The 26,258-nt window shown below is 37.1% G+C and overlaps 1 protein-coding gene across 5 annotated transcripts in view; it reads right to left on the bottom strand.

Moving 5' to 3' along the window:
- FUBP3 (far upstream element binding protein 3) overlaps positions 1-25,989 on the bottom strand; it is a 69,858-nt gene extending 43,869 nt beyond the window's left edge. For 2 of the 5 annotated variants that reach the window (XM_072632728.1, XM_072632730.1), the window contains exons 1-2: positions 25,763-25,989; positions 14,198-14,306 (exon numbers count right to left, since the gene is read on the bottom strand). In XM_072632728.1, the coding sequence (XP_072488829.1) occupies positions 14,198-14,306; positions 25,763-25,849 (196 nt within the window). In that variant the 5' untranslated portion in view covers positions 25,850-25,989. Of the gene's footprint in view, positions 1-14,197; positions 14,307-23,719; positions 23,806-25,762 lie in introns of those variants that run through there. The other 3 variants (XM_072632727.1, XM_072632729.1, XM_072632731.1) reach the window with 2 other exon arrangements.
- Positions 25,990-26,258: the final 269 nt, after the last annotated feature.

The raw sequence follows: 26,258 nt of genomic DNA, 5'->3' as shown, positions 1-26,258 counted from the left end.
TGCAAAGGCATTCAAATACTTAGTCTAACTATTCTGGGGTGCAGTTAGGAACTATGCCCAAAAGGCAATCAAACTGTGCATCCCCTTTGTTCTAGCAATACTACTGCTAGATCTATATCCCAAAGAGATTTTTTTAAAAAAGGAAAAGGATCTATTTGTAAAAGAATACTTATAGCAGCTCTTTTTGTGGTGGTAAAGAATTGGAAACTGAGAAGATACCCATCAAGTGAAGAATGGCTGAACAAGTTGTGGTATATGAATGTAATGGAATACTATTGTGTTTTAAGAAACATGAGCAGGCAGATTTCAGAAAACCCTGTTAAGACTTACATGAACTGATGGAAAGTGAAGTGAGCAGCACCAAGAAAACATTGTACAGAGTAACTGATATATTATATGATAAGCAACTATGAAAGACTTAGTTATTCCCAGGAATACAATGATCAAAGATGAAAAAATGCTATTTGCATCTAGAGAAAGAACTGATGGAGTCTGAATGCAATTCAAAGCATACTATTTTCACTTTATTTTTTTCTTTTGTTGTTTCTTCTTTTACAACATGACTAATATGGAAATGTTTTACATGACTGCATATGTATGTATATATGTATGTATGCATGTGTTTGTGTGTGTGTGCGTGTGTGTATCATGTCAAACTGTTTACCGTCCTAGGAAGGTGAGAAGTGAGAAAATTCAGAACTCAAAATTTTAAAAAAATCAATGTTAAAATTTATCTTTACACATTTAATTGGAAAATAAAATACTATTTAAAAAAATAAAAAAAAAAACAGTTCTAATTTAGGTGTTACTATCAAAATAAGAAAATGCTGCCTTATAAAGAAGTCTATTTCTGGCTCCATATTTTACACAGAAAATCTGTACCTGTTGAAACACTTTCATTTCTTCAAGTCTTAATTCAGATATGACTTCCCTGATTTCCTGTGTTGGAAATCTTCTTTTCCTCCTCCAATTTTTGTCTAGGTCTCTTGAGTCCCCATCACATTCTATCCTATACTCTATTTGACAGTTTTACAAAAATCTAAACAGCTGCCAGTCTACAACAATATCTCTCAAATCTATCTCCTTTTTTCTCTTCATACAGCCTTTATCACCTCTCACCTAGACTACTGTAAGTTTCCTAATTGGTCTCCCTTTCTCTTCTGTCCCTTCTCTAATTCATTCTTTACAAGGTGGCCAAAGTGATTTTTCCTAAAGCACAAGTCTGACCATGTCATTCGCCTGTTCGATAAACTCCAGTGGCTTCCTATCACCAACCAAAGCAAAAATGAAGTCCTGTGTCAGGAGTTTTAAAGCCCTTTACAATCTGGTTCCAACCTACTTTCCCAGGCTTATTACAAACATTATTCTTCTTCATGAATTCTGCAGTTGAGTCAAACTGCCCTTGCTGTTTCTCTACCATAATGATCATTTCCTGCCTAGCCTGCAATGCTCTCCCTCAAGTCTACTTCTTAGATTACCTAGACTCCTTCAAAACTCATTTCAAATATCACTGTCTACATGAAGCCATCCTGCCTCTCCCTGTGCTCTCACCCCAGCTACTTAACATTGTATTTATTTTGTCCGTTTTTATGCATGTAGATACTTTTTCCCTCGATAATATGTAAGTTTCTAGAGGAAAGGACCTGTTTCATTTTTGTCTTTGAGACCCCAATGCTTAGCACAACCCCTAACACACAGTAATTTAACAAATGTTTGTTAACTATAGAAAATTACAAAAGAAGAAAAACATGCAAACTACTTCGTTATTTAAGGTGAAATATTAGAAAATATTTGTTTGTTTGGAAAGACATGTCAGGTAACCAGTGATGAAGATTCATACAAAAATACTGTAAGACTGTAAACTCCTTTAGGGGAGGCAACAGATTAGATTGCCTTTGTTTTTACTGCCTCTCTAGCTTTGCCCTCCCTGAAGTAGGCCTCCCATAGTAGGTCCATAATAAATGTTTGTGGAATGCTAACTAGAGGGAAGAGAAAGAAGTAAGAAATCAAGCATTTATTAAGAGACTACTATGCACTAGGCATTGTGCTAAATAAACATTTTATAAATACTTCATTTCATCCTCACAAGTCTTGAGAAATAGGTAAAATTATTATCCCCATCTTACAATTAAGAAAACCAAGGCAAACAGATGTTAAGTGACTTACCCAGGGTCACAAACCTAGTAAGTAACTGAGGCTGGATCTGGATTCAGGTTTCCTAAATCCAGGTCCAGTGCTTTATCCACTCTGCCACCTAGGAACTAGGTATTCTTAGTGGGAAACCACTGTTGCTCAAGTTTGAAATTTAATAAATTACTACAGTTAATCACTCAGAGAGTGGTTTAGAAGTTGGGATAACAACTTCTAAAACTCTTCCAAGCTTAAGACCTTAATTTCCTTTAAGTTTAAAGATTAAGGGCTTTCCCAAGGCTAGCCCTGGGAAAGGTCAAAATGACTAGTACATGTAAAAAGCTAGGACTTGAACCCTGGACCTCTAATTCTAAGTCCAGCACTCTGTCTGTGACTCCAAATTGACTACCACCCCTATTTCTATATGACTATATCTGCTGATATTAGGAAAGAGACCTATAGGATGCCTAATGCAATAAAAATTCTATATTCTACCTTAATAAAGTCAACAACATTATCACCTATTTCTGTCAGTCAGTTAATCTGAGGTTCAGGTAATTTTCAATCTATGAATAACAAATTGAAGATTCTGGCATTTCACTCATATCCTGTCATTACATGGTCATGAAGCTTTAGTTTTAAAACAGTCTGATCAAAAGTTTAGGATGGGAATGACTCTTGGGCCCAACTATTTTCACAAAGAAAAAAAGCCAAAATAAGTTAGAAATTTCAGTTAAATTCCTGCCCCAACAGCAGACAAGGTTCTAATTTTCTAACAAGAATTGATGACTCTAAAGTACTTAAAAGATTATTCCACCCTTTAATACAGCTAACCAAAATCTCTTTCTATATCTAAAACAAATTCCTTTTCTATTTCAGGATATTAGTCATCTCAAAATTGTACACTTCAAGTTTATTAAAAGTTTTAAACGAGGACGTGCTGAAAGGTGGACGCACCTGGGTTTTATCTTAAGAATCTGAGTATTTATAGCTAATGCTGAGTAACTTTCCGAAAATTCAAAATGATTTGCTTTATACGATGCTAAAGGACTACAGAATTATGTACACCTAGACCCTCACTGGTAACGAATCCTCTTTAATGGTTGTCTAATTTAAATCACAATGAATGTTTCCATTGGGCTGGAATCAATTCCCAGGTTCTAAAGTAATTATAGCTTCACATCATGTGAATTCCAATAGTCGGCTCTTCTGTAACATGTTTCAAAGACGTGAATTTGTTCTAACATAATACATTTCTTAGGGAACATTTCAAATCTGCTTTTGTGTGCTTTCTTCTGAGAGAAACATTGAGAATGCAGAAAACCACTTCACAGTAACTCAGAAGTTGCAGAAGTCCAAGCAAACTTCAGCTCTTCATTAAGGTAAAGTGTCATTTTATTATATATCTTCAGGCTGGTGCATACCATCCTTACTTCTAGACTCCCACTTCCCTTATAGCCATAGACTCCAGACTGAGGCCCAGTGTTGCCTATCTGCAGCCTGGGGAAGCCAGGGGTGAGTGGGGGTGGAAATCTGCAGGCTAAATGGCAGGCCAAGCAGCAGCCGTAAGTTTCAGATGAAACCACTATTTATTTTAGTATTTATGTATTTCTTAACTTCATTTAACATGCATAATATTATGCAACCATTATTTTCCTATTTTTAAAAAATGTGTCACTGATGAAGTTTTTGAGCTTAACCTCATTTTCCTCATAAGCTCTGTAGTTTTTATTATGTGATTTTGCATAGAGTAGTGCTTTTTGGGAAAGTATATGTCAGAACATCCAACCACTTTAGGGGATTCATTATATGCACTAATTGGGGGATGGGGTGGTGGCGCATAGCTGTATGCTGGTCTCACAGGAAATTACATCAATTTCAAATAAAAGATTATTTCTTAGACAAATTAGAAGTGCTCAGGGGCTAGCTTATTTTCTGAACTATTCAGAGGCTCAGTCACTATTTACAAAATGCAGTTTAAGAAAAATTTGTCATTATGGATATCCATTTATTATACTAAAAATTCCACAGTCTTGCAGTATTAAGAAATGCTCGAATCATTCTTATTATTTTTTGCATTCCTAAACTTTTAATGAACAAAACAGCAATACGGTTTTGACTCTAAGAGAGCTGTCAAGTAAATACCAATACAGTTTAAAAAAAAAAAAAAGTACCTTACATGTATATTCAAGAAAATGGAACACCTAGCCTCATGACCTTATCTTTTGCTCATGCCAGGAAAACAAATGATGCAATGATGTTGTCAGAACCAATATTCAAGTTACCTAACAAAGTTTAACCAAAAATTTATATATCTAGAATAAATTTAGGTAAAAGGGAAATTTTATTTCTGATTACTGGGGCATAAAATATCATATTAAGTTAGAATGATTCCTCTCATAATTTTGTTATTTGCTACCACTTAGGCTTATGAAATAATTCATAATTTAAATGACTTCACTCAAAACAGACAAATTAAATTTGCATAATCTTGTAATTTAGCCAAAAGAAGAAATTCAGTATGCAACAAGAAGAAGATATTTTTAGAAGAAAAATGGAAACATAACAAGTTAGAAGGGAATGTCTTCTTCAAATACAGAGGAAGTTTTTGTACAACACACAGGAATTCCTAGTCCACAGATGATATATGCTTCATAACAGGGAAGATTTAAATATTTCTACCTTAAGCAGACTCAATATTTGAAAGTGAAAAGGGAAAGTTTTCATTTTCTTTTAAAAAATATTTAGCCCAAAGTGGCAGGTATAAATGAAATTATATTACATTACATTAGAAGCATGAAGGAAGGAAAATTATCCAATGGAATGAGCAACATTCCTGGGCTGTCACTTGAATTTATTTGTTCCTTAGTTTCTCCACCTGCAAAATGGGAACACTGGAATAATATATTTCAAAGTGGGTAGGCTAAGAGCAGAAAAAATTTAAGTTGCACAAAGTGCCATTAAGAAGTTTCATTCCAATGTATTCTAAGAATTCCATCTAGTCAGGGTATAAGATTAACAATTTAATACATGTACATGTTTTATTACTTTAACTGTAAGCAGTAGGTGAAAACAAAGTTTATTTTTTTAGATGTGCCATATTGATCTAGAGTTCTGGAACTGGTGGGTCAGAGACACCATCCATTAAAAAGATTTATGTGGAAAGCTAGACATGATGTTTACAGTGGTGCCATGTGGGAAGAAATGAAACATGAATCTCTTCCTCTTCTATGCCTGCACCTCCCCTACCCTGATAAAAGGGTTACCTTACATTATGGATTTTTACTAGATATAAAATGAAGAAAACATAAGCAGTAATGCTTATCTAAGAAAACTCTTAGTTTTCTAGTCAAGGAAGGCAAACGGAAAAATTCAGTAAAGCCTCATTTTCCAGTGGCAGTTTCAACTGTGTTTGCCTTAACTTGGTTCAGTCCCTTAATCTCTCTAGACCTCAGATTATCTGTAAAATAGGGACTAAGACTCAATAACCTATGAGGTCCCTTCTAGTTGTAGATCTATGAACCAGAATCCTGTTTCTGTATGACAGTCCCTGTTTCTTCTCCACTACTTGGATCGTTAACTCAGTTCAGCTGGTAGACTACCCAATCTGGGATGTAACTATTTTAAGAAACAGAGCAGAATATGGACATTGAAATGAGTGCTTTCCCCTTCAAAATAACCACCTTTGAGGGCCATATTTTTTTTTCTGGAACTCCTCTTTCATCAGTGCTTTCTGAGACAGAAAATCTTATCTTAAAGTCACACCTCTTAGTCACACTTCTTCATAGGTCAAAAAATTGTGACCCAGCACAAACATCCATCTTCTTGAACGGACCACTTCAAATGACTTGGCTATTTCCAAAAATCAAAACTATCCTCTAAGGATGAAGTGGTCCCAAGTGAGGATATTTAAAACATTATGCTGTGGATTCTGAAGGCAATTCGAAGAGGAATTCAAGAAATGTTCTGAGGACTGGAAAGATCAGGAAAAGAATCATACAGTTTCCCCAAAGTGACTACTTTGAAGGAACCACAATCATCTGAACACTGCGATATTCAACTAAACATATCAATCACATTTCTTTACAGTAACACCTGGAAAAAAGACTAGTGTAAGCCATCTGAAAACAACAGCAATTCTTATCTTTTTAGATAAGAGTAAGGCAAAGAAGTCATGCCCAACCAACACCTACTGGTAAAAGTGAAGAGTAGCTAAAGTTACTTTCATGAGAACCTCAATAATACAAAGGAATGAGAAAAAACACTGCATGTGAACTTAAGAGAGAATATCACACCACCTTCCTCCAAGATGCAGTACAGTGTACTGGAAGAAGAGCTGGAGTTGGGTCAGGAGAGACCTTGGCTTGAATCCTGCTGGGAGCTGTAGTTTCCTGACCTAAATACGGGGATAATAACATTTGTCGTATCCAATGCAAAGGGCTACTGTAAGGCCCCAAAGAGAATGTTTGTAAAGTGCTTTGAAAACCTTTGAATGATACATAAATGTCAACTATTATTGTTGTTGTTATTGTTTCCAGCTTTTCTGACAGATTCAGGTAGAAAGGGTCTTGGGAAAACTCACTAACCACCATCATTCCTTTACAGTCTATGGAACATCAAACGTAAAATAATGAAAGCAATTTTTCAGAAGACTGTTTTCTATAGGATCAACAAGATATTGATGTTAACTCTGACATGATATTGCCCAACTAAGTGAAAGAAAAAAACAACACACACAGAAAGAAATCTGGATTAAAAAAAGGTAATAGAGATCCTAAATTCTCTTAACAACTGAAAGTTTCTGATGCATAAATCTAGCCACCAAGCATTTGATAAGCACTAAATTTTAGTACCTTACAGCAATATGCTTCATAATCTCCATTGTTTCCATGAATAATCTATATTGAACACTAAGTACAAACTCCTTAAGGGTAAACCTTTCTATAGTTTCTGGTTGTAATGACCTAGTCCTGAACTATGATAATAAATTCCACAAAAAAAAGACATGATGAGTCAAACATGTCTGAGGCTTCTTTGTTGACATATTGCTCATTTGGATGTCACTTATGGAGGGCCTTTTGATTCAGTTCTTGGATATTAGTCATTTCTTAGATTCAATCTAGAGGTAAGCCACATATTTGATCCAATACTTGTGCTTATTTTATCTGTTACTCTTGCCCAGTGAAAGAGATATGTGCTTATTTTAAAAGTTTTTCAGTAGGTTTCTGCATTGTTTATCACATGTTCTAAGAGCATTTATTAATCTCTTCCTTCTTTTTGGCATGAAAAATGTTAATGATTTTATAGATGCCTTAGGGCAATATAGTCTGAATTTTGTTGATATATATTTTTTGTCTGATCACTTTCCAAATGTATTAGTGTCCCTTTTAAAATTCCAAAGGTTTTACACTACCTCTACTACCATCACTACTACTACTACTGGCATAATAATTGTGTAGGTTGTTAATTACTTTCAAACTTTCTCTATCAGTTTTAATTTCAGAACGCCACTAAGTTTCTTTACTATGTTCAGCCACAGCTTTGTTGTCTTCATACTCATTGTGTTTTGCTTGGTGGAGACTAGGGTATTTACAGGTATCACCTTCAACCATACTCTATATTTGAGCTTGAAGCCTTCAGTCCCCATCTTTCCTTGGTATACATTAAGAATTTTACACCTATCAAGTTCAAATCACATTCTGGTATCACTGGAGAAAGCTCTGTTCTGATGGAGCCATAGAGCTTGATATCATTTCATCCATACACATGATGTTCTTATTTGACTCCTTTAATTTGGAAACTATACTTCATTCTACTTAGGAAGTAGGATAATGTACTTAAAGCTAGAAAGAGACATAATGGTCTTAAATGGTCTCTCTGAAAAAATCATGTTTTATATTAATTACTCTAGAGATTACTGTGTTGGCATATTTTAAACAAGAAATTAGTTATCCATGTAGATATTATAAATTTATTTTATATATTTGTAATATGTGAATAAACTAAGAGAGTGGGACCAAGTCAAAGGTTCTGTGATAACAAAGATGGTATGTTATAGTTTTTTTGGGTCAGATTATCTGATAGTAAGTTGCTCTATACACTACGTGGATTTTCTGCAATATCCTTTTTGTTCATGAGTTAATATATTGTTTTCTTATTAAGTAATTACAGATGTTTTCTTCGTAGTAAAAACTGCAAATGGGGGGGAAGGGCGGAGCCAAGATGGTGGAGTAGAAAGACACACTTACACTAGCGCTTCCCTCACAGCCCATAAAATACCTGCAAAGAAAGACTCTCAACAAATTCTAGAACAGCAAAAGCCACAGAACAACAGAGTGGAGGAGATTTCCAGCCCAAGCTGACTGGAAAGGCTGATAGGAAAGATCTGTCGCACCGGACACAGAGCGGAGCCCAGCCTAGCCTTGGATGTATTCTGGGTGCAAAAGTTTCTGGCTGCTCCCAGACCAGTGTACACACTTAATTGTGCCACCTTGGAAGAACTGAGATCTTACAGAACCCCAGAGTATACCCTACTCTTGACAAAGGACCCAGTTGGGAAAATGCCCAAAAAAGGGGAAAAAAATAAGACTATAGAAGGCTACTTTCTTGGTGAACAGATATCTCCTCCCATCCTTCTGGATGAGGAAGAACAATGCTTACCATCAGGAAAAGACAGAAAAGTCAAGGCTTCTGTATCCCAAACATCCAAAATAAATGTTCAATGGTCTCAGGCCATGAAAGAGCTCAAAAAATATTTTGAAAATCAAGTGAGAGAGGTGGAGGAAAAATTGGGAAGAGAAATGAGAGAGATGAAAGAAAAGCATGAAAAGCAGGTCAACAACTTGCTAAAGGAGATCCAAAAAAATGCTGAAGAAAATAACACCTCTAAAAATAGGCTAACTCAATTGGCAAAAAAAGGTTCAAAAAGCCAATGAGGAGAAGAATGCTTTAAAAAGCTGAATTAGTCAAATGGAAAAGGAGGCTCAAAAGTTCACTGAAGAAAATAGTTCTTTCAAAATTAGAATGGAACAGATGGAGGCTAGTGACTTTATGAGATACCAAGAAATCACAAAATAAAACCAAAAGAATGAAAAAATGGAAGATAATATGAAATATCTCATTGGAAAAACAACTGACCTGGAAAACAGATCCAGGAGAGACAATTTAAAAATAATGGGACTACCTGAAAGCCATGATCAAAAAAAGAGCCTAGACATCATCTTTCATGAAATTATCAAGGAAAACTGCCCTGATATTCTAGAAACAGAGGGTAAAATAAATATTGAAAGAATCCACTGATCACCTCCTGAAAGAGATCCAAAAAGAGAACCTCCTAGGAACACTGTAGCCAACTTCCACAGTTACCAGGTCAAGAAGAAAATATTGCAAGCAGCTAGAAAGAAACAATTTGAGTATTGTGGAAATACAATCAGGATAACACAAGATGTAGCAGCTTATACATTAAGGGATTGAAGGGCTTGGAATATGATATTCCAGAAGTCAAAGGGATTAACACCAAGAATCACCTACCCAGCAAAACTGAGTATAATACTTCAGGGGAAAAAATGGTCTTTCAATGAAATAGAGAACTTTCAAGCATTCTTGATGAAAAGACCAGAGCTGAGAAGAAAATTTTACTTTCAAGCACAAGAATCAAGAGAAGCATGAAAAAGTAAACAGGAAAGAGCAATCATAAGGGACTTACTAAAGTTGAACTGTTTACATTCCTACACGGAAAGATAATATTTGTAACTCCAGACTTTTCTCAGTATTTGGGTAGTTGGAGTAATTATAAACATACAGACAAAGGTCACAGGATAAACAGGAAGGGATGATATCTAAAAAAATAAAATTAAGGAGTGAGAGAGGAATATATTGGGAGGAGAAAGGGAAAAATGGAATGGGGCAAATTATCTCTCATAAAAGAGGCAAGAAAAAAGACTTTTCAATGGAGGGAAAAAGGGGAGAGGTGAGAGGGACAATGTGAAGCTTACTCTCATCACATTTGGCTCAAGGAAGAAATAAAATGCATACTCATTTTGGTATGAAAACCTATCTTACAATACAGGAAAGTGGGGGAGAAGGGGATAAGCAGGGTGGGAGTGGGGATGATGGAAGGGAGGACAATGGGAGGAGGAAGCAATTAGAAGTCAACACTCTCGGGGAGGGACAAGGTCAAAAGAGAGAATAGAAGAAATGGGGGGCAAGATAGGATGGAGGGAAATATAGTTAGTCTTACACAACATGACTATTATGGAAGTCGTTTGCAAAACTACACATATATAGCCTATATTGAATTGCTTGTCTTCCCAATGGGGATGGGTGGGGAGGAAGGAAGGAAGAGAAGTTGGAACTCCAAGTTTTAGGAACAACTGTTGAGTAGCGTTCTTGCATACAACTGGGAAATAAGAAATACAGGTAATGGGGTACAGAATTTATCTTGCCCTACAGGAGAGAAGAGAAGATGGGGATAAGGAAAGAGAGGGATGTTAGAAGGGAGGGCAGATTGGTGGTAGGAGTAATTAGAATGCTTGGCGTTTTGAGGTGGGGGTAGGGGAGAGATGGGGAGAAAATTTGGAACTCAAAATTTTGTGGAAATGAATGTTGAAAACTTAAATAAACAAATTTTTAAAAAAAAAACTTGCAACAGAGTGAACTGAATAGGATGGGATCATATCTTTAAAACAAAATGAAATCAAGCAGTGAGAGAGAAATATATTGGGAAGAGAAAGGGAGAAATTGAATGGGGCAAATTATCTCTCATAAAAGAGGCAATCAAAAGACTCATTAGTGGAGGGATAAAGAGGGGAGGTGAGAGAAAAACATGAAGTCTACTCTCATCACATTCCACTAAAGAAAAGAATAAAGTGCACACTCATTTTGGTAGGAAAACCTATCTCACAATACAGGAAAGTGGGGGATAAGGGGACAAGCAGGGTGGGGGGGATGATAGAAGGGAGGGCATGAGGAGGAGAGTGCAATTCGAGGTTGACACTCATGGGGAGGGATAGGATCAAAAGAGAATAGAAGTAATGGGGGACAGGATAGGATGGAGGGAAATATAGTTAGTCCTATACAACACAACTATTATGGAAGTCATTTGCAAAACTACACAGATATGGCCTATATTGAATTGCTTGCCTTCCAAAGGGAAGGGGTGGGGAGGGAGGGAGGAAGAGAAGTTGGAACTCAAAGTGTTAGGATCAACTGTCGAGTAATGTTCTTGCCACTAGGAAATAAGAAAAACAGGTAAAGGGGTATAGAAAGCTATCTGCCCCTACAGGACAAAAGAGAAGATGGAGACAAGGGCAGAGAGGGATGATAGAAGAGAGAGCAGATTGGTCATAGGGGCAATTAGAATGCTTGGTGTTTGGGGGGGGAGGGGATAAAAGGGGAGAAAATTTGTAACCCAAAATTTTGTGAAAATGAATGTTAAAAGTTAAATAAATAAATTTAATAAAAAAAAAAAAACTTGCAAATGTTTTGGTATAAAGTATAAAAGGAAATAACTGGCTTATATTTGGAGAGATCATTTGCATTCTAATCTTTTGATAACAGATGGTATCTTCTGTTAAAAGGGAATCAGGCAAATGTACTAGTAAGGTGCCTTCAGAGCAATTTATGCTGCCACTTAGAAGTGTTTAGAAAATTAGGGATCTTAGATTGCCTCAGTATTTTCAAGTTTTGTAGAGGGGCTAGATTTTTGGTTACTTCCTTTCACATACCTGTTATGCCATTCACTAATTAATGATACGTAAGCTTTCCACCTTGTTTGATCTAACTTGCACTTTTATTGTACTGTACTTTCTGCAATGAACCATATGTCCTTCTTCTAGGGTTCTTTCTTATTTGATTTTTTCAAGAATCTATAGTAGCTTTTGCTGGAATTATTTGGTTTGATTTGTCTGCTTTGATTATCTGCACTATTTAACCTACTTTTTCTTTAAGTTGGTAATTGGCTTACCCTCTACTCAGAAGCCAGAGAGATCTTCCTAAAGTTCAGATCTTACCATGTCATCCTCTATTCAATAAACTCCTGTAGTTCACTGTTATCTCCAGAATCAAACATAAAATCCTTAAAACTCTTCACAATCTGGCCCCTTCCTATCTTTTCAGTCTTCTTATATTTTAGTCCCTTTTATGTATTCTACAATTCAACAAAACTGGACTTCTTGCCATTCCTTTCACATGATCCTCTCTTTTTCCTGACTCTGCTTCTCACAGGTGTCTCACAGACCTAGAATGCTCTCCCTCTTCAACTCTGCCTCCAGGTTTCCTTCAAGACAAGAAGTCTTTCCCAGTAGATCTTTCCCCTCCCTTTCTCCTCTAGTGCCTTCTGACATTATTTTCAATTTACCCCATTTGTATATATAGATATATCTATCTTGTATGTGAATAGTAGTTTGCATGTTGTATCCCCAATAGACTGCGAGCACTTCAAAGACAGGGATTGTTTTTGCCTTTCTTTATAACCACAGTATTTAGCACGGTGCATGACTCACAGTAAACACCTAAAAAAAATGCTTCTTGACTAATTCTGGGAATCTAGAGTTTCTAATGTTTTTGTTTTTCAGATTTCTTTCTGCATGTTCCTTTTTTGTTGCCTTTACCTGAGCAAAATACTATTAAAGTTTTTACTGTGTGTACCAGTTGGATATTGATGCCATCTTCAGATGCCCTTTCCAGAGATCTCTAATAGCTCTCTCAAGGTACTTCTGCCACAATGGTGTTTGACACTTGCTCTTAGGGGTATTCTTTAAGAGCTCCACTTTTCCTCTTATGATTCTTACCATGGCAACAGCTGCCACATACACTGCTGTGAGCAGGTCCTGAAATGTTTTTACATTTTGTCAAACACTGTGAAAGAATGTCTTGATTCATGGTAGTTACAGTAGATATCAGCTTTTAAAAATCGTTATAGCACATACTAGCTTTTTAAAATTACTGTTTTGTATAATTGATCTGCCAGTTAGATTCATGCCATCAAATACAAAAAAGACTTTTTGAAATTACAATTTAAGTATTCCCATCTACCTCATCTGTTCTGTTATTAGGTATAATTTCTGGGGTTAACATTGTCAAGATTTTTAATGATCTGAGGTTCTTCAAAAATTCCCTCTTCAGATTTTAGTAGCTCCTCAATTTCATCTATTATTTAATCTAACATAAGCTTAGAAATATGATTATTTTGTACTGACCCTTTACTAGTTGGCAAATGTTGTCACATGACTTGGAGCTGAGCATATCATTGACAAAAAGCAGCATAAACCCCTTTTCTATAGATGTTAAGATGTCTGCAATTTTGTTATGCAACAGCATTGGCGCATAATCCAAGTATTCATATCTTTAGTCCATTTTACGTACAATTATTATGTGGCCACTTCAACGATCAGGGCCATCTGTGCTGAACAGCCCATCAGGTGGGGTATGCACAGGTATTTCGATTTGTTCCAATGTGTTGCTTTCTTTCCTGCAGTACCCAAACACTGAATAGGACCAGTCAACAAAACTACAACACACTATTTCTTTCACTTTTTAGGAGTAGTCATATCAGTAATCCAATCTGTGATGGCACCCGAGTTCAACCTGCCAGTTTTTCAGGGCTCTTGCCAGGGTTCTGAAGACACCTGAAGTTTCCACTGTACATGGCTACAGTTAGCATGGATGGGCTAGGGATTATCCTGATCTATAGCTTCTGAAAATATCTACGTGCCATCATTCAAGTTCTCAGAGAATTCAATTCACATATGTACATGAAATGGATAGAGTCAACCAAAACCTGACCTCTATTAAATTACTTCAAAACTGATACTCAGAACTAAATAAAGTCTTCATTTCAAAGATAAGCCACAACTGAAAAGAATTTTATCTTATGAAGGCAAATAAAACATGAACTACTGGGGAATGAATAGCTAAGAAAGTCATATTCAATTCTTAGAACTTCATCTCAAATATTTCCTCTACTATTCCTAATAAAAATGAGAAGTTTAAGAGAGTACCTGAAGAAATGAATTCCAAACAGATTCACAAGAATCTGAAAGGATCACTCTTTTAAAAGGTAACTTACCTCCATCATCCAAAGGTCGTTTTTGTACTCCATAACCATAAACTGAGGGGTCCACTAGGGGTGTGGAATTATTCAAGTGAGGAATTGCATCTCCAATTTTAGCAGCAATCTGTAGTGAGAAGAAAATTAACAATAAGTCAGAAATCTAAAATCATGTCTATATTTGAGGGAGACAAATGAAGCCCTTCTTAAAAGGCTGTTATCCATTTCTCCCTTTTACTTAAGGTTAAAAAAAAGGGAATGCCACAATGGCACAAACATTTAAAAAATCATTATTAGTGAGTTTTTCTTTTGCTATTATTGAACATGTAGATCTAAGGAAAAAGTAATCTCCCTCAAAATGTGTATTTTGGTATACTTTGGAACAAATCCATAGCTTTCAAATTAATATTTTTATAAGTGTGATATCTCAACATAAAACATTAGGGAGTACTGGCTCTTATTACAGTAATATTCACCAGAGAGTTTCTTTCAAAAATTGCAAGACTCCCCAGGCATTATCTAAAACAACTTGATGCACAAAAAGGATCACTCTCTAGGAAACACATCCGTTGAAGCTAACTTTTACTTACATCATTCCAAAGGGCCCCAAAATTAATAGGCTCGGCTGAGAGGCTTCCTCACAGGGTTCATATGTTCCCTGTCCCAGATATGAAGTGACAGTTCTTCATTTCCCTAAGTGAAAAACTCTCTCAGTGTTCTGAGAGACAAGAGAAGTTCCCACATGGTCAACTGTCCCTTTTTTGAATTCTTACAGAATTTTGTTGGTATCATCCTTTTAAAATTTTTGTGTTATAGATGTTTGATTTCCTCTACCAGAGAATGTAAACACTTGGAATGGAGGCAGTGCCTTCATTTATCTTTTTATTTCTCTTAATACAATGTTTTGCTAAAATGAATAAGAAAAAACTTATAGAGTCTGCAAGTCAATTCAACTTTTTACTTTTCCTATCTATCTCCAGCAACATAGCACAGTATTCAGGACATAATAGGCACTGAGAAAATGCCTGCTGATTGATTGAACAAGCATTTATTCAGCACTTGTGTGTCAGGCACTGTGCACTTTGTGCCCAAGGATATAAATACCAAAAAAAAAAAAAAAAAAAGCCCTTGCTCTCAAGGAGCCACATCTGTTGAAGAATATTGGTTGATATTCTACTACAAAATGTGTAAAAATGTTAAGCTGTTACATTGCAGCAAATGGGTAGGATCACAGGTTCATAGACCTAAAACCGGAAGGACTTTGGAGGCCTAGGGAGTTTAAGTGATTTACCCAAGTTAATATAATAAGTATTCTAGGAAAGGCTGAATGTTTGTTAGGAATGTTGTAGAAAAGATTATAGCATCATAGGAGAGTCTAGATTGTACCCCTGTCTGACAGTATACGTCTAACAGAAAACATCATCTTTCTAAACAAAAAAAAAAGAGGAAGAAAGAAAGGGGGTTGAGGGTTACAAAATTATAATGAAGCATAATATATAATTTTAGAAATACAAAGCTTCTCATTGTCCTAACAGGTATCAATGTGATACTTATTTATGAACGTAATATCCCTACTGATAAAGACTTTTTCATCTTTATATTCCCAGTGTCTATATTTATTGAACTAAAATTGGATGTGACTTTTATTACAAGTACACCTTTTCTACCTAGGAAATATAATAAAGCAAAGGAAAATGTACCTAAAACAACTGATTTCAATCATTCTGACTTAGCTAAGTAAACAGGTACAAATCAAGCAACCAGCTGAGGCACCTACTCAGCACATTAAACAGTCTTTGGTGGCTGTTTTATCGTCAGATGAGATTGGTGGCACATCTCCAAAGAGGACCACATTAAAGTAAATTAGGTGTTGAGAACAAAGAAATATGAATAATAAGTTTCCTCTAAAAGTTGCTTTATTTGGAATATTAATGTACAATTGGTCCAAAGATTCTGGAAAGCAACTTGAAATTTTAACAGTGACTAAAATGTCTATAACCTTTCTCTCAAAAGATTCTATTGCTAGTATATACCCAAATGAAGTTAATGACACAAAGACCTCATATACACTAAAATATTCATAGCAGAGCTTTTTGTGATAGCAAAGAAGTAGGAAAAAAACCATGCCCATTGTCTGAGGAATAGTTAAACAAGCTATGATACAGTCAATCAATAAGCATTTATTAAGCACTTATTATGGCCAGATACTGTGCTAAATGTTGGGATACAAAAAAGCAGTCTCTGCTCTCAAGGAGCTTACATTCTAATAGGAGAGATAACATGCATATAAAAAGATACATACTCGGTACACAGAAAGTAAATGGAAGGTAATCTGGGAAGAGATGCTCTAGCAGTTGAGGAAAATGGGGTAAGAGATGTTCTGCAGAAGGGGGAGCTTGAGTTGAGTTTTAAAGGAAGCCAGAGATTCTAAGAGGTGGAAGTAAGGAAGGGGAGAGCACATACAAGGCATGGGAACATCTAGTGCAAAGACATGGAGACGAGATGGGAGTGTCATACGCAAATGACAAGTAGGCCAGTATGGCTCGATAACGTGAAGGAAACTGGAACGGAAAAGGTCAGGTTGAGAAGAGCTTTAAATGACACATGAAGTACTTAACATTTGACCCTGGAAGCAATACAGAACCACTGTAGTTTACTGAATAGGGATATGACACAGACTTATACTTTACAAAAATTGCTTTGGCAGTTGTGTGGATGGATGTATCAGAGTGGGAAAAGACTTGTGGCAGAAAGATTGACTTGGGAGGGGGTGGTGGTTGTAGAACATCACTGTGCTACAAGAAGGGAGGAATATGATGAATACAGAAGCATGAGATGGCTTATGTGAAATGATAAAAAATGGGAAGCAGACTCTGAAAATAATACACACAATCAGATCAATGTAAACTGAAGAACAACAAAACAACTGAAATTAAATACTGTGAAATTATAAAGAGTAAGTCTAGCCCCAAAGAAGAGATATGAGAAGGCCCCAATTCTCCCTTTGCAAAGGTAGGTGACCATGAGTGTAGAACACCACATACATCAGACTTCAATTTGCTAATCAGTTCTGTTAAACATTTTCCCCTCTTTTTTACTCTTATAAGGGACAGCTCAGTTTTACTGTAAAAAACCATAACTTCAGACACACTGGGAAATATAAATGATGTAAAAACAAAATAGATTATAAAGCTTGGAAGGTAATTACAATATTAATATAAACCTAGGAGAGCAATACCACATCTTGAACTGCAACAATTGTACTCTTGCCCTAAGAACATATATAACTCTAACATATAATTAAAGAATATATAAATACGTAATTCTTGCCTTATAGCATTCTATCTTCTTTTAATATTTGTTTTGTGATAATCACATGGATATCTGACTATTCACAATGCAAAAGGTGACTATTTCAATGCTACTTTTTAGTCTTGGGAGGAAATCATGAATTTAACAGCTATGACCACTTCAATATCTTCTTTTTGATTCGAATGCGTTTCGTTAAGAATCACACATAACAATCAGGAAGTAAAAGGTTTAGCGATTATGATGGCAGGCATTTGTCATTAAAGGCATAGCAAACAGCATAGTCTACAAAGAATTCAAATGATCCCAAACCAAGAGAAGAAAGGGTTTTGGGACTGCAGATATCAATGAAATTCTAGAAACACTACCAATTCACAATCACTATCAAAATATCCAACGCAAAACATGAACCACAAATACAAAACTCCTCCTTCAACACATTTGTTTCCTAAAGACAGGAACACTAATTTTACCAAAACTACTTATTATAAAAGTCTTTTGAAGCAAGATCAAGGTTTTCTGATTTGTTCATATTTCATTTTATATTATTGTTACATAACTAACCTATGAGTTAAGAAACTTTTCACTACAAATTAAGTAGATTAAAAAGCATATCATTTTGCCTCTTAAAAACTTTTTTGAACACAGTTCAACTCATGAGAACAGGCCTTTTGGTTTCAACTACACCAGGTCTAAACAATTCCCAACAGCAGGAAAACCACACTGGTTACTTCTCAGAAGTGATCTCACAAGCAGTAGCTGGCAATAAATATAAATCACCACACTTAAGGGAACTAAGGAAAAACTCATGTTTATTAAGGTATAAGGCCAGAAGATAAGCAGAGACCCACTGAAGCCAGAATATATTAAATCCAAGTAGACCCAGTCCTTATTTGACTGAATGACCTTGAATATACACACTTCTGGGTTTTTGTGCCCCATAAATGCCATTCTTTTTTCTTCTGAGGGGTTTAAGAGCAAGTATATGCATGTGCCATCTTTGTTTGCACTGCCAGAAACACTAACAGCAAAGTTATCTTACTAAGGTAAGATACTATGGCTAAAATCCCACCTTCTCTAAGAAGCTTTTTCCCATCTCCTAGTGCCTTCCCTTTATCGTTAGCTCCAATCTATTGTCTATAATAGTTGCTTGCATGTTGTCTCCTCCCATTAGAGTGAATCCCTTGAGTAGGGACTGGTTTTTGCCATTCTTTGTATCCTCAGTTCTTTGCACAGTACCTCGCACATAAGAGTTTAATAAATGCTTGTCTTGATGTATGACTTGTATTATTTCACGAATTTCTGAAAGTATATAAAAATTAAATCTACTCACAGACATTCAATTTACATGAAGAGTAGAAGCATTTCCAGAACTTTTTTTGGTAGAGTCAGTAGAGATTAGTTGCAACATTATATGTAATATAAAGAAACTGGAATAGATCAGTAGTCCTTAGGTTCCAGTTGGGCTCTGTCACTTGGTACCTACATAACCTTTGGCAGGTTAGTCAACCTGTTTTAAAATTCTTCTCATCTTTAAAATTGGACTGGATCGTCTCTACATGGTGCCTTCCAGTTTGAATACATTATCATTTTGTCTGATATATACCATAGTTGATTAAACAAAAAATACAACATTTTCATGATGGCATTTTACATCTGATGAACACATGCAAAGACAATCAAAAGCCTCCTCTACCCCTCAGTCCTAGAAACTGACAAGGAATCAAGTCCTGGACTCAGTTCCCTGTTAAGGAATGTTGCAGCTTCCTCTCTTACGGTCCTATGAAGGGGAGCTGACAGCTAAACAATCTGAGCCTGTATCACCATCCAAAGACCTGGAGATGGTATCACAGTATTCAATTTTTGTTTTCCTGCCTGGGAGTTCACCATGACTTCAATACCCACCTTTCTCCCAAAGTTGTAGTCCTAAAATCTTCAGCAGGTGGCTAGGGTCAACCAGTTGGGCTCCCCATACCTAGCAAGGGTGACCTTAGCTGACCCCAACCCATTCCTATTCTACTAATGGTTTGTGTCAGTTTTGGCAATCAAGGCAGCAATATCATTCAAGGTGGTCTCTTCACTTCTTTAATCTTTTGACTTTCCTTCAGTTGTTAAATAGTCCATCCACCACATAGCAGCCAAAGCAGTTTTTTAAATGCAACTCCCCTACTCAAAAAACTCTTAACACCTCCCTATTGTTCCCTAAGACCAAAATATAAACTATTGAGTTTTTCAAGCCCTTCACAACCTGGCCCCAATGTAGCTTTGCAGCCTCACTATATACTTCCCTGTTCTTCACATGGCAGGCCTTCTTCTTGCTGTGCCTTTGTACTGTCTATTCTCCACGTCTCTAATGTACTCCCTCTTTACCTCTGTTTCTCAAGAGAATACTTCACTTCAAGACATAGCTCAAGTACCATGTTCTACTCAAAGTCTTTTCTGATTCCAACTACTAAGGCCCTTCTTTCCTAACTACCTTGGATTTGATTTGCATTTACTCTGTATGTTTTCATTCTTATGTATATACTTATGCATATATATGCTATCTTGCCCAATAATGTCAACTTCTTGAGAGCTGGAATTGATTCACTTTTGGTCTTTTAATCCCTAGTTTCAATTTGAGTGCTTGGTACATACAAGGTACTTAATAAATGCCTGACTGATAGTCTGCAAGATAGACCGATTAACTTAATGCTACAAAGACTACCATCTGAAAATTAAACATGCCTAACTACAGAGAAAACTGTAGTTTTAAATCTAGAATACTAATGCCAGGAGAGCTTTACCCAACATCCTACAAGACTTTAACAGATTTTTGTTTTCTAAATTTTTAATGCATTTTACTTCATGGTTCTTATATATTTCCCTCAAAAATTTTACTGTGATCACTGTAGTGAGTTGGTTTTTAAATTTCATTTCTCAGTCTGAGTGGACACTAAAACAACATTTTATCTCTCTATTTTCATTAAAGGCTCTAAGGAAAAGGCATTCATGTCAGTCTTTCAAGTGGTTTTTTACTATCTGGCATCAGGACAAAATATTTGGTCATGTTTCTAAAATAGGTCTTTTCTTCCCCTAAGTATATTCATAACAAAATTTTGCAATACAAAATATTTGTAAGTGGGATGATCGAAGGGCAAAGCAAAAGAAGGAAAATGCTACATGGAAGAACTGGGAGTGTTTGGGTAGAAGCCCAATGTATCATATTATATCAAGAGAAAAGAATTATACTAAGGTATTTCAGATCCAGTTTGGCAAGTACCTGAGCTGGAAGGGTCCAGGAGATCTAGTAGAACCTCTTGGTTTAGAAGGTAGGGAAACTGAGGCTCAGAAAGTGATTTGCAGTTAATTAGTGGCAGAGCTGGCATTAGAGTTATGATCTCCTGATTTGTATACACTATAGTTCCCCTGTCACTATACCAAACTCTAAAATAAGCAGCATATATTTGCTATTTGAAAAACAAATATGAAGGTTTTGAGTCTAAAGATACAATAAACTAAAGCTTCAGCAGAAATTAAAACTATGGTATATCCACATGAGTTGTCCACGGAAAGTAGGAGGAAAGTGCTTTCATATAAGGCAAGCTCCTGAATTTAATTGTTGGTGGAAAGGACACAGTTAACATTCATTCCTTAACATGAAACTGGGTGTTTGGTACCTTTGCTGATGTGCAATGATCCAAGCTATGAACATAATCAAAACACTTGTGTATACTCACTGTGTACTATACTGGGTTCTACCATAGGAAACAAATCTAGAATAAAATCTTAGGTGAGCCCCATAAATTTTACAGAACACTTATTTTTCTTTAGGATCTATAGTGTGAAAAACTACAGTGCAGGAGCTTATTCAGGCAAGAAGTGCTCAGTTGAGTAATTCTAACTTGTCCACATTTTAACCTATGGTTCTTATGGGGAGATTCCTATACTTAACAGGACTTAAGTTACTGGGATTTCACCACTTTTGACATTACAGAGATTTCAAACCCAAGAACCAATGAAAAGAAGCTTTTTGTAAGGAATCCATGGTACTTTTAAAGAAAATTTGGTGCTTGTAAAAAGAAGTTAGCTTATTAAAATATCAAAGCCTTAAATCTATCCAAATAGCCACAACACATACTAATCATGGGCTGTAACAGGTTGAAAATATGCATTAACACTTCTAGGAAAAATCAAAGGAAGTATAATAATTCTAAAGCCTTAGTCTAGAGGTATCAAAATTGGCAGGTGAGGGGGAGTGTTGTTAAGGCCTGCCCCAGGCAAACTGAGATGTAACTGGAAAAAGTTTAACAAAATAAATAAAAATACAACACAATGTTAATTTGTGATTTCCTAAGACAATATGCACCAACAAGGATGTTTCCATTTGAGTTAGAGTATATATGTATGTGTCTATGTGTATATATAATACATATATATATTTGTGTGTATGTATGTAGTACTGTACATAGTATACAGTAATGTATACTGCCCTAGTCCAATCAACCTCCGTAAGGCTACAAAAAGAGATGTCAATTAGGAATAGTAGTATAGCCTAATGGAAAAAGCACCACAAGAGGAGTCAATTGGATTTTAGTTCAAGCTTGGATATTACCTAGATGAATGACCTCAGACATAATCACTCAAACTCTCTGAGCTTGTTTCTTCAGAGAGGAAAAAGGATGAGGTTGAACTAGATGATCTCTAGAGTTCCCATAAATTCTACAGTTCTATCCTATAGTAACTTCACTCTAAAATTTAATTACCCAGTTTATAACTCTGTCAAAAAAGTTATTTTCTTTAAAAAAGAAACAAAACCAAAAAAGCTATTTTCTGCCTGTTGCTCACTGGATGATAATCCAATAAGAGACTGACTATAGTCAATCAGCTCTGTACTCTAAATGATGACCTAGAGGCATGCACAAGATTTATGCCTTAGGTAAAAGGTTATCTCTAAGGTCCCTTAAAATTTTATGATTCCACAGTATGATTATAACAAGACCCTCGTCTCATTAATGGCGGATACAGATAAACCTTTAGAGCCATTCAGCTATCCAAATGAAATTCCTACAATATGAATAATCACTACTATGTAAAGAAGTATTAGTAATCTATTGCGTGTCTATCACAACTTTAAATTAGTAAGTGTGTTTTGTACATGAAGAGGACAGCACTGACCTATCCATACTGCCATGCTCTGAAATTTTTATTCACTAAAAAAACTGACAAGTTTGTAGCAATCCATACAAGATCTTATGTCATGAAATATGTATGCCTTTGCCTTATGACTAACAACAAGTATTTTTGAAAGGTACCAGTTTCCAGGATTAGAAACAATGTTTGTGGTCATGGAGCTCAAAAAAGCTAATTGATTCCTTCTGGGATGAACCCATTACCATGACTTCATTAGTATCTATCTCTAAATAACTTAACCAGCAACACCTGAGGGAAATATATTATTTTGAACATCTGGATAAGTGCACTGAAACATCGTTGCCAAAATAAAGATCTTGGCAAAAATGACCAAATCAGTTAATAGTTCGACACTGCAGTACTTCTATTTATAAGCAATGATTAACTTGCTTCAAATGTGACTCATTTAAATTAGTAGATTGAACTAAATACAGATATACAATCTCTGGGACAAACTTTTTTTCACATAGTATCATCAAAATATATCTAAGAATTTAAAAATGACTGTGCTTTGAAAACAGTCTCAGAATGAGCTAACAGGATACCTATTCATTCATTTTATTCGAAGCGTGCAAATGATTTTTAATAAACCTTAAATGTGCCACATAAGTGATTTATTAGGCTTGATATATCTAAATTTCCTAAAGACCACAGCTTAAAATCCCAGCAGGACATGAATCCTGCTCCTCCCTCCCCCTTATATTCCAGCAGATAGAACATATAAAAAGAATTTACTAAGATGGACTAAAAGTTTTAAGAATTTAGTTTCTATCAGTGGGTTATGTAAACTTCATAAGTAAAAAATCATGGTAATTTGGAAGGAAATCTATTTTTTTCCCTATGCCTTAAACAGGGGTGGTAGGTGGGAAAATCACATCTTCCTTAGAGAGCTGTGTCAGACCTTGTGCTTTAGTCAGGTATACTATAGACCAGATGCACATAAAGACATAAAATTCTTTAAGGCAAAATCTACTGTAAGTCACATATTATTGTTGATTTCTAACATTCAATTCCTGCCCAATGCAAATCTATAAAATAAACTTAAAATGACCCACAAACCTGTATTTTATTTTTTAAAGGTCAGCAAGTCCTTGGAGATAGTATCGACTTTCAGCTGCTAACATACAGAAGTAATACATTCACAGCAATTTTCTCCATTGGGCTTATTACTACTCCAGTCAATGGTGCATTTCAGAGCTGGGAACATTTCCAATGAAGTTTTCATTTCTAGTAGTAAACAACATTGCTTCAACAGTCCATAACTGGTCAGCATTTAAGAGGGTCTCCCTCTTGAGCAGGTTGTCCAAGAATAAAAGCTCAACCACTGGCTCAAGAGAGGCAGAAAGTCTTCTCAATGGTTCAAAATGCATTTTAAGTTCAACTACAGGCCTTCTGCACCTGAGGTTCTGAGCACTTTAGGGCAATGGCTATAATCTTCCCGAACTCAGAAGGCCAACAAGGTGGCTGTCAAAACATCAGCACAGAGTGAAAGCCATTATATATTAGTAGCCAGTGAGAAACATGGTTCAGGACCCTGTACTGCAGATGAGAGCACTGCAACTTGATGGCAAAGCTGAAAGAGGCAGAAGGAAAAGGGAGTTGGATGGCATGTTCATCCATGACAGCCACTGATTTGCTCTGTAGACTAGGCAAAATGAATACTCACTACTTTACTGGTTGGAGACTAGGCAGTAAGCAACAGTGCACCAGATAAATTTTTAGTTGGAACCACAGGGTTGGAAAAGTTCTGGGATCCGACATAATGTCTACAGGAACATCAATATTAAAATGAAAAGTCAGTATCTGGGAAACAGGAAGATTTCCCTCCCCTGGAATACTGGAAAGAGATGTAAAGACCACATCTTCAAGCGCCAGAGTGGAGACATTCTTCTAACACAATGAGTCCTGTTGCTTTCTGTTGGGAACCAAGCAATAATCAGTTTTAGCCCAACTTTTAAAGTAACAGTTAGTGCACCTACAATTAAATATGAAGAGGTGATGAATGTGTGAAGAATATACAGGAAAGACACTCAGAAAAAGAAATTCCATTATTAGGGCTAACTTGTACATCAATTTTATACACTTACACAACACATTCTGCTCTAAGAATCCTAAAAGAAGTCAAGCAGTATCTTTGGCTGTTGGCTCATTCAACTACTGGATTTTGAGCAGGAAAGTTCTGAAAAAGCTCATCATGCAATCCCCCTCTTTTTATAGATGAGGTAAATGAGGCATCTACAACTTAAATGATGTGCCTTCTCACCTCATAAAATGAGTTTTCTTAACTGACAAGACGTACGTTGTTGTCAGTAGAAAAACTGTCTGGCTAGGCGAGTCGTGTCACTGATATTTCTGATCTTGTCAAACTTTCCCACAAAGTAGGAGGAAAGTGTCATAGGAAGTTCCCACCTCTTGGTGGGGGGATGGGGTGTTACCACAACCTTTTGCCCCTCCTATCTTAAATACACCCCTTCCCTTTTCCTGTTCTCAGGTAGGAAAAAAATCATTCCAGATTCTGAGCTACGAAATCATAGGATTTAGAGATTCAAGAGACCTGAAAAGGAAGCTGTAAAATAAAAGCACTGGACTAGATAATCACCAAGGCTCTTTCCAAGCTCCAAATCCTATTGCTTCACTCGAGTGGTCTAAAAATTGTACAACTATTTTTCCTAGGCTACTGAGACTTGAAGGCACTATTTGTTTCTAACTCTCTCTTACCTCTTAGCCCAGTCCCATATTCTTTCCACCCCTAAAATCTGCTGGCTCCCAAATTCTCACGCACAACCCCGGCCTCCCGCAGAGATCTACATCCCAAGCTACCGGCCTTGGGAGGGAGCCTGAGTCCTGCTGGGCAGGAGGCCACCCCAAGGGGCTTTTTCGGCTGCATCAAGCAGCCCCCGAGTCCCACGAAGCAGGCCAGGGCTCAGGCCTCCTTGCACCAAAGGCCTCAGCGCCGGATTCCGCAGCTTCTGCGGGACGCTGAGCAGCCAGGCCCCGTCAGGGCGCCGGCTCCCGCCCGCCCCCCGCGGCCTAGCCCCGGTCCCCCGCCCCCGGCCCCGCCTCGGCCTCCTCCGCTCCCCGCCAGCCCGCGCCTACCCGTACCTGCCGGACCCGGGTCAGAGCGTCCACGAAGCCATCGGACTTCATCCCCACCGGAGCCGCGCTCTGTCCTTGCACCAGCTCCGCCATTACAGACGCCGCCACCACCGCCGCCTCCGCCGCCGCCGCCGCCACTCGGCTCCCCAATCCTGCTTTTCGCTCCGCTTGGGGACCCGTAGCCGGAAAGGGAAAGTCACTTCACTTCCGCCGGAAAGGAAGCAAGGGGGCCCTCGGCTGGACCGGAGCTCGGGCGGTGGGCGGGGTCATGGGCACGTGATCTCGGTTGGACCTGAACGAGACTGGGGGCGGGGAGGTCTGCAGGTGGTCAGGCTGGCGAGGGGACGGTGACCCGTTAGGATTGAAGATTGTTCCGGGAAATACTCTTTCCTCGGGTGGTCCAGGGAAAGCGTGAGCATCTCTGCCCAGCGACATGTCGTGACATCCTCCTACCGTGGTGTTGTCGCGACATGGTTGGTGGAGCGATGGCGGGTTGATGTGG

The sequence above is a fragment of the Notamacropus eugenii genome, chromosome 1 (genome assembly GCF_028372415.1).
Source record: "Notamacropus eugenii isolate mMacEug1 chromosome 1, mMacEug1.pri_v2, whole genome shotgun sequence".
In the NCBI taxonomy this organism is placed as follows: Eukaryota; Metazoa; Chordata; class Mammalia; order Diprotodontia; family Macropodidae; genus Notamacropus; species Notamacropus eugenii.
Note: the sequence above shows the minus strand (reverse complement) of the source record. Positions and strands in the feature narration are given on the sequence as shown.